The 9,469-nt window shown below is 41.2% G+C and overlaps 1 protein-coding gene across 1 annotated transcript in view; it reads left to right on the forward strand.

Moving 5' to 3' along the window:
• Nucleotides 1-2,513: 2,513 nt before the first annotated feature.
• The window catches only part of LOC101847683 (prefoldin subunit 5), a gene marked incomplete in the record, with an annotated part of 9,566 nt that continues 2,610 nt past the window's right edge, over nt 2,514-9,469 (forward strand). Inside the window, 3 exon segments of the mRNA XM_013087468.2 lie at nt 2,514-2,663; nt 5,617-5,745; nt 8,350-8,424. Coding sequence (XP_012942922.1) covers nt 2,574-2,663; nt 5,617-5,745; nt 8,350-8,424 — 294 coding nt within the window.

Here is a 9,469-nt window from a genome sequence, read left to right on the forward strand (position 1 = left end):
TTATTCTAAAATCAGCGACAAGTTCTTTTGTTTTTTTCACATTTAAAAGCAGCTTATGATTTTCACACCATTCAGAAAAGTTAAGTACAAAATTACGGTAAGCGGTTTCGTTATGGTCAGTCTGAATTAGCCCAATTATGGTTGAATCATCTGCAAATTTTATCAACTTGATGTTACTGTTGTTTATTTGGCAATCGTTCGTGTATAGTGTGAATAAAACTGGTGACAAAACACAACCTTGAGGGGCCCCTGTATTTGTTGTGATGTATGTCGATGAAGAATGTTTTAATTTTACATACTGGGTTCGGTTGGTAAGAAAATTGCCTGTCCATGAAATTAAATTGACGTTAACATCTATGTTTTCTATTTTTTTTAAAGGATAGCTGGCTGGATAGTATTAAAGGCTGACGAAAAATCAACAAACAGGATCCTACAGTATGTTTTAGGCTTGTCTAAGTGTCTTTGTTGTCAAGAAATAGTAAAATGGCGTCTTCCACACTTCTCCCGTGACGATATGCAAATTGTAGAGGGTCCAGGATGGGTTCTATGTATGTACGTTCGTAGTCTTTTTAGCACAAGTTTTTCAAGACATTTTATAACTACCGATGTTAAGGCTATTGGCCTTAGGTCATTCATTTCAGTAATTTTTTCTTTCTTTGGAAGGGGGACGATTTCAGAACATTTCCAAATAGTGGGAATAGCATGTGTCAACAACGACTGGTTGATAATAATATAGGTGTAAATAAAACTAAGTTGTGCTGAACACATTTTCAGAATTTTGGGTTACACACCGTCTGGACCACACGCCTTTCTCACATTCACACGTCCAAACATACGTCTAACCTCACGTTCTTCAACAACAACAGCATTATTTTCATTTGTGTCGGTGTTCACACATGGCAAGTCACACGGACTGGGCATCCTCTCCCTGTCCAAGACTCTTTGATAAAGAGGTTGGAGAGAGTAAAGAATGCCACTATGAGGGCAGTGTTGGGTTGCACAAAGGGCACCCATATTGTCTGTATGAGATACATCCTGGACCTGGCCAGCATCACGCTACCTTACTGCTTTCTTGTCGTATCTCCATTTTTAATAACAATGAAAACAGTTCATAAAAAAGAGTGAGCTTAAGAAGAAGTTACATTTTCACTGTTTAAAAAAATTGAGGTACACAGTGAGGCATAAGGTGGCACAATCAAAGTTGTACTTGAAAGTTTTTCGAAACCCGAGGAACTCTTTCTGTGACAACCTCAGCATCAAAGGAAATAAGATCATACAGGGCAGCTCATGGATGGCAGAAGCTGAAGACTCCTTGAGGAAAGTTTATTTCATCGATGGAATATGCAGTGGAAATTAATCGTTTGGGTTCTCATGATGGGTCTGAAAGACGAGAATGTGCTGCTGTCATTAACGACAATGACATACGACAGTTAATTGAGGAGCATTCCAAGCCAGAGGACCCAGTGATCTTCACCGATGGATCGGTCAGGAGGGGTGACAGAAGTGGATGGGGTTTTGTGGTGTACAGTGGGAACAAAAAGGTTAATAAGCATGTCCAGGGCCATAGAAAGAACAACTTCAGGCATGAAAATGGAGACTGAGGCCGTAACAGGGCTGGCTTTAAAATACAAGACCAAGAACTACCATCTCATTATTGTCACTGACTCCCAGTGCATCGTGCAAAGGGTTAAGTGGAGATTCTGTCCTGGGCACTCTGGAGTGGAGGGCAATGAGGCTGATAGGCTGGCAGGCAGTTCCATGGTAGATGGTGAGTTGAAGTTTGACAAAGGAGAAGTGTTGAAGACCCTGGAGGAAAAGTTGCGGGATGAGGAAGACAGGGAGACAGCAGAACACCATGCAATCATCAGGAAGCGTGAAATGGCGATAGAGAGGGGAGAACGGAAAACGGAACGATTATCTGGAAAGGAAAGACGTCGCCATAATCAAACAGCGACTGAAACAATTTGTAAGGATACCTTGCGGACTTTGGTGCAGAGGGGAATTGAGCACTTATGGACCTGTCAGGTGTGCAATGGCGCTGTTGCCCAGGGCAGGTAATACAGGTACATGATGTATCTCGTTCTTTTGGTGAGGGCCTGCCTCTTCTTCTTAAACAGCCTAACAGTGTTGAGAAAAAAATGGGAAAGGGAAAGAGATGGAAGACGGGGAGGGTTGTTTAAGCTCGACACAATTTTGCACTAGGCTACTCCATCCGCTTCTCCGGTCCTCTGTGACTCCTCCTTGGGACATCACTGGCTTTTGATTTGACAAGCTGTCGTCAGAGACTTCGTTCACATTCGGAATTCACCGGTGACGAAAAATGAGTTTGGGCGGAAAGTACGACGATAAATCTATTTATTTTATTTCAAATTGAACCAGATTGTTTTACAGCCTTTATAATTCGAAAACAAGAGTGGTATGAAATAAAATGCTGTAGTTTTATTCTAAAATCCCAAGTGTCGCATTCTCTGAAGAAGGAACAGCCTGGTCTGGCTTTTCACAACCACAAAATCTGGCAAACGCCGGAATACACAAACGCCAACTCAAACCGTTGTCAAGTCTTTCGCTTCAAGATGGCGGCCACCGATCCAGGAGCAAAACAAGTTGATGTGTCTCAACTGCCCATCCCGCATTTGAACCATTTATCTCAGCAGCTTGAACAGGTTTGGGTTTAAAATACAATCTGTCTGTATGGTACTTGTGGCTGATTCTTAACAGGTTTATTTAATATGCCAGTGTAAATTCACTCTGCGAGAACTACCAGTTATCGATACCGTCTGTTGCATGCTCATGATTGTCATGATTCATGAAACCGCATGCCTGTGCTGGTCTTGTATTCCATGTTTTGAAATTTTATAAAAAAGCATAACATTGTCTAATTTTTACCAGTGGGAAGACCCCCGTCCCCATAACGAGCGAGCACTATGAGACAGAGTAGAATATAGGGTTAGGGTTCCTAGGACATGCGACTAGGCAGGCTATGCGCAGGGTGGGTACTCTGCCACTCTGGAAATTCCCGGTTTCAGTGTCGCGCCTTTGACCGTCTTCTCACAGCGGGTTGAGTGCTCATGAGAGAAGAAAAAGAAGGAGAATTGAGGAGGAGATGAAGAAATGAAGAAGAAGAATATGAGGAGGAAATGAAGAAGAAGGAGGGAGGGACGAGAAGAAGATTGAAGAAGCAGGGGGACGAGGATGAGGAGCAGGAGGAATTAGGGAGGAGGAGAACAAAAGAAGAAGATGAAGAAGAAAAATCTAGATCTAGATCTAGATTAAGTAGTAATACGTTACAAATTGGGGACTTTTTCGTTTGTTACCCTACCTTGGGAGAGAGGCGAGGGTGGTGGTGAGTGACAGGGAGGGTGTCGTGTCGTTAAGAGCGCCAAGAGTAGCCTACCGTAGGCCTAATTATGTTTTCATGGGTCACAGGTTTAGCCACCTGTAGCCCGGTTTACTACGCCCTGTGTTATTTTGTTGCACTTTGGGGTTTTTTAGGGCCCTGATCAGGATTTTGGGGCTCTCTTCCGGAGAAGAGGTCACGTATGTAGGAAGTGACTACTCTCATCCGGGGTGAGAATAGAAAAACGATCTACCTCTCACCCCGGGTGAGACTTGCCAGCGTAGGCTATTCTCACCCGGTGCGAAACAAGACCTGCTTTTCCTCATTTTGGAATACTGTCTATCGGTGTGGATGATCAAATTGATAAAAGCCAAGAAAAAATTACGTTATAGCACAAAAAAAGTAAGCTAATTTGATCGTCTACAAAGATGCTACGGCTATTTAACTTTTCGAATCGAGCAGAACTACACGGGTCGCCATTTTGTTTTGACCGGAAGTTCTCACGCTACTCCTCTCTCTGTCTCTTTCTCTCTCTCTCTCTCCACTGCCCACATACAAAATTGTACGCTTTTAGTAGGCTACAGTTGTAATGGAACGTTTGTTCACGGCACAGAATTCTACAATTTTTCTGTTATCACAGTGTAGAATTCTGTGGTTTAGGGTGAACGCAAAATTTGTTGGCCTAGATCTAGGTTATAACAGTGAACGCGCACCGGGTGAGAATAGCCAAAAGACTAGCCTGCACTATTCTCATCCCGGGTGAGAATAGAGGTGGCCACGTATGTAGGCTACACAATTGGAAACAAAACCAGAAGTTGCTTTTAAAAAAAAGGGGGAGTTGCAGAGACCCCCTGCTAAATTCACAAAAAAATGGTTTGTTGGTGTTTCTAATGCCAAAATTGTTTTCAGCACTCAAAAAAACGTTACAATAGTTCCAAAAATAGTCTCAACATAGCTATGGGTTTTGGACCTTTGGCTTCTGAAATTTTGCACAATAGGGCGTACAACTTCCATCTGTATGCTTATTGTCACGGCCACCTCTTATTGCATTTTTTTTTAAAACTTCTAAAATTTAGGGGAAGCATTTTTTAGCAATGCCAATCGCCCGCTGCGCCGTGGGCCGGAAATCGGCCTCCGCGCGAGGCGTAATTTTTGGGCCGCTCGGAATCACTAAGTGAATATCTTCTAAGTATAATTACGGGAAAACTTGTGGTCGAAAATGAATGAAACGTGGCAGCCAATCAGAGGAAAGGTTAAACTAAGGACATGCCAGCGTACAATCCGGAACGATTTCTAGAACCGGAGATATTGCCGTGTTTGTGCGAATTTCCTCTGCGGTTCTAAAACTAAGGGGAGCTGCGGGTTGATCGCCGACCACACAGGTGCCTCACATGTCTTCTTTATTGCTGTAAAATTTCAGATCTCTGCGTTTAGTACATATTACGCACCAACTTAAAATTACCACCCATCCATTGATAAAACACTAGAGCTGGAAACTAGATCACGCATTCCAAACGCGAAGTGCCGGCATGCAAGAGGCGCGTGGTCGCTAGGCGGTAAAAACTATGTTACGCAATTCAACAAATTTCACGCAAATATCAGTCTTTAAGATCCGAAGTAATAAAGACATCGAAAAAGTGATAGCAGAACTAGATTCTGCACTAAAAATCGCATGAAGATGCCAAGTTTCTTTCATATGCTCCAATTCATTACTGACTTATGAACAGTTTTTCCTCAAAATACATCAAGACATGTCCCACGTTTTGGCGATATTTTCGTATATGAAGGTCCTCCAACATTTTGCAAACAAAAATCCCAATAACTTTTTAATTTATCAATGGATTTTTAAAGTTTAAAAACCATAGTTCTTAGAATTTACTCTATTTTCATTTAAGCCCATTTTTAAGCAATTCGGACGGAAATTAAATTTTTCATTGACATTGCTACATTTTTACGCTGCAACCACCTATGATGTTTTAAAGTGTAAGTAATTTAAGCCTTAAATTATCAGGCTGTGTTTAATTTGAAATGTTTTCTGAAAGTCTTACCATGTTTTTATCTTTTTTAATTTTAAATATTTTTTATAATTGCTGCTAATGTGGCAGTGGGATGGGGGGGGGGGGGGGGGGGGGGCTGGGTGTGTAGCACACATGACACTTTGCTCCCTTACGGCCATCTTGGGAGAGTGTTTATCGATGTCATGTCAATTTCTGCCATTGCCGCTCTGGAAACAAAAATACATCTAGTTTGTATTATATCGGACAATTTTGTTTTTGCAGGAATTGGAATTCCTTTCAAACTCAATCAACCAGCTGAAAGTAGCCCAGAACAAGTTCAGTGAGTCGGAAGAAGCTGTTTCTCAGATCGGTAGTCCTGGGTCTGATGTTTTGGTACCGCTTACTGCATCTGTATCCTTATACTTATATTGTTTAATTTTTATTATAAATATATTTATGTATTTTGCACTTATAACAGTTTTGTCACTGATGTCAGATGTCATTGGAAAGGTAAATGCAATATAATTAATACTTATTGGGGGGGGGGGGGATTTTTAGCTTTTCCTGTGTTTGTTTTTTACTTTCAGAGTAGCAATTGAAAGACAGGATTAGAATTAGAATATGATTGATTTAATTGATGTCATGAAATGTATTTAATTGTGATGCATCAAAATCCATTGTCCTTACTTTTTAGCTCCTTTCTTTTTTAAAAGTTTGTCTTGTGGAGTTGGGATGTAACGTGTCAAAACTTACTACTTGTACAGTTTTTGTCGTCTTTTCGGTTTCATTTTTACTAACAGTTATTCTTGTCCTGTTTATGTTGTTGACTTCGACTTTAGGCCTAGTAGTGCTGGGAAATCTACAGTTCTAGTAAAATGGGGAAATGTGGTTGGAATTGAAGACTTTGCAGGACTTAAAATTGATTTGAACACACTGAAGTTGTTTCCCGATAGAAACACAGGATGGGGTTCCTGTGGCCTGGAGGTTAAGGTGTTTGCCTGTCTTTCAAAGGTTCTGTGTTCACATCCGGGTAGCAACGGAAATTTTTTTTTTCCTCTCTAAGCAGGAAAGGCTCTCTAGCAATCTAGCAATGTTCTGTCATCTGCTTTCGTCTCCACTTTTTACCCCCTCCTCTGGGCTTCTGACTCTTTCTGCAGCCTTTCTACTGCTACTCCCTGGCTCTTCTGGTAGGAAAGATTTATACCTAGCCTTTTCGAACAAGGGTGAAAAATTTCGGAGGTCCCTATGCAAGCTCCGCTCGTTAAAGATCCCTTGGTGGTCTAAAATCGAAAAGAGTGAGCTTCGGCGCCGCACTGGCAAAATTCAAAATTTTCTAGCAACTGAAAATGTTAAATGTGTTCCGCCCGATGACCTTGTGCAATTGTGATCCCAGGAAAACACTTACCAAAAAAAAATATGGGATGGAGCGTCAGTGTTGTCAGACATTTCCCGTGGAAAATGCGATGTCTTCATTGTCGCGGTTTAGCATCTATATAAATGTCACTAAAAGCACAGGATCCGGCTTAGACGTATGCGTCCTTTTGTTTCATTCCACAAAAAAAAATTCTCGGGAATCGGAGGATAACTTTCTGATGATCAGAGCATTTTTAGTCAGGTGACTGCTAAGACTGCTTTTGTTGTAAATTGCAATGATTGTCAATATATGTGAGGCATCATGGTGAAATCAGGCACTCGTCAAAATAATTAGATCGAAGAAACAGACATTTTTCCTCCAGTTTGGCAATTTTCATGGAATTTTTCTTTTTTGGCTCATCACAATGTATGTCCGTATAAAAACACATTTTTGACTGAATTTTACTGAAAAACCTTGATTAATGGCACAAAATATGCAAATTGTCAGTTTTCAAGGACTCTCAAGCTATGGAAGTTACCAAACTTTGGCGGCCATTTCCTCTCTAATTTTACCGCTGAAACCATGCTGCCCAGCTTTCTTCAATGGCAAGTACCTCAACTTCTATTCAAAATAGATGGGCAATTTTTTCACAGAGAGCAAGGCAAATGAATTAGCCTCCAGATGATACCAATAACTCCACATGCCCCAAAATTGACGAGCGCCTGGTTCCACCGATTCAGGACACATAGTTTATATAGTATGTAAAGCGCATAGAGCCTGCTGTTGAGCGGGGATATGCGCTATACAAATGCTATTTATTATTATTATTATTATTATTATTATTATTATTATATAGTGTCTTTTATATTCTTATTCGTAAATTTTTTAAACATTGAACTTCATATCCTTTTTTAAAAAATATGATGACAAATAATCTAGTAGAGATAGACAGTTGTACTTTGATGTATGTTTCTCGTTCTTGTGTTTTTCTTGATTGTGTCCAAAGGGCAGTACTGTTGGTTAAATGGTGCAGATTTTATATAAGATATGAATTTGAGAAGACCAAAAACCTTAAGTCTTCGGTGCTTGTACTTAGTAAAGTCCTTCAGTCTTCAATGAGTTAATGCTTCTCTTTTGGGTTTTCAACACTGTGCACCCCCCCCGGGGCAGTGCCACTGACTGTAGTGTCTTTAGGCCATTCACAAAGGGGGGACATTTCTCGTTCAAGCATAGTAGAATTGTAAATGGGCTGACTCATGTCATGCTCATAACTGTGCCTGATCTACAACAGGGAACTGCTGCTTTTTCTTTCCTGATCCTTACTATTGTCATTTTCCTCTACTTCTTTTGTATGTTTGTCACTCTCTTGTGACCTGTTCTTTCTGGGGTGCCTTGATAGTCGAAGCAAACTTTGTACTGTTGAAGCTAGAGATGTGAGCAGAGTAAGTCTGATTCCCTGTAAAGACCCACCCCTTGGCGCTCATATGACCTTTATGCAGTTGCGACCGCTGTAAAACCCTCTACTGAAGAAAAAAAAAAGAACACTGTGCCTACACTGTTCGCTAATGAAGAAGGTACATATATGTCTTGTAGCTTGTGGGAGAAGAGGTATCTTCGACTTTGTTTTGTAGAATGTTTATCCTTGACCTGAGCTTCTGCAGATGTATGTTCCGGGTAAGCTGAGCGAAGACCAAGATCTGTTGGTGGATATTGGTACCGGATACTACGTCAACATGGTAAGTAAGCTTTTACAGTTTTGAAGTTATCGCAAAGGATTTTTTCATGACCTCTTCTGTGTTTATTACCATTTTGGATTGTATCAGAAAGGGGGTAAAAAGTTGAGAGCTTCTGTGATTTTTATAATTCATAGTAAATAAATACTCAGTGACCTTATTTTGTTTAAAAAGTTTTAAGTTTTAATACACTTTCATCCCAATTTATTTTGAGCCAGTGATGTGTTCTATGAATGTCTCTACAGATCTTTTAATTTGATATGGTCCGTACTATGACCTGCGTATGCACCCAAACAGTGGTTTTTGAAATATATATAGGGTCAAAAGAAAAAAACTTGTATTACTGGATTAAGATTTTTTAAAGTCTTATTGTTTGGTCGCTGGCCCGTGAAAGTGCCATGCAGTTTCATGGACATAAGAAAATTCATAAATGAGCTAGAATTTTTTTATACTGTCAGAAGAAAGGGACCTAGCTATAACACACTGTAAGAAGACTGCTGTAATGTAACTTGGTTTGTTGGTGGGAGAGAGGGGGAGCGGGGACGGTCCAGAGAGAGAGTGAACTTAAGAGAGAGAGAGTCGGGACTTATTTAGGGGGGGGGGGGGGTAGACACCTCCCTGACATCACGGCAACGGATACAGTGGGAGAGTAGACACCTCGGTGACGTCACAACAACGGATACAGGGGGAGAGTAGACACCTCGGTGACGTCACAACAGATACAGGGGGAGAGTAGACACTTCGGTGACGTCACAACACATACGTCACAACTGATACAGGGGGAAAGTAGACACCTCGGTGACGTCACAACAACGGATACAGGGGGAGAGTAGACACCTCGATGACGTCACAACAGATACACGGGGAGAGTGGACACATCGGTGACGTCACAGCTACGGATACAGGAGGAGAGTAGACACCATGGTGACGTCACAGCATCGGTCACAGGGGGAAAGTAGACACCATGGTGACGTCACAGCAACAGAGAAAGACGGATAGACAGAGAGAGATAGAAAGAGAGAGAGAACGGAGAGACAGGAGAGAGAGA

This window comes from Aplysia californica, unplaced genomic scaffold (assembly GCF_000002075.1).
Source record: "Aplysia californica isolate F4 #8 unplaced genomic scaffold, AplCal3.0 scaffold00590, whole genome shotgun sequence".
NCBI classification, from domain to species: Eukaryota; Metazoa; Mollusca; class Gastropoda; order Aplysiida; family Aplysiidae; genus Aplysia; species Aplysia californica.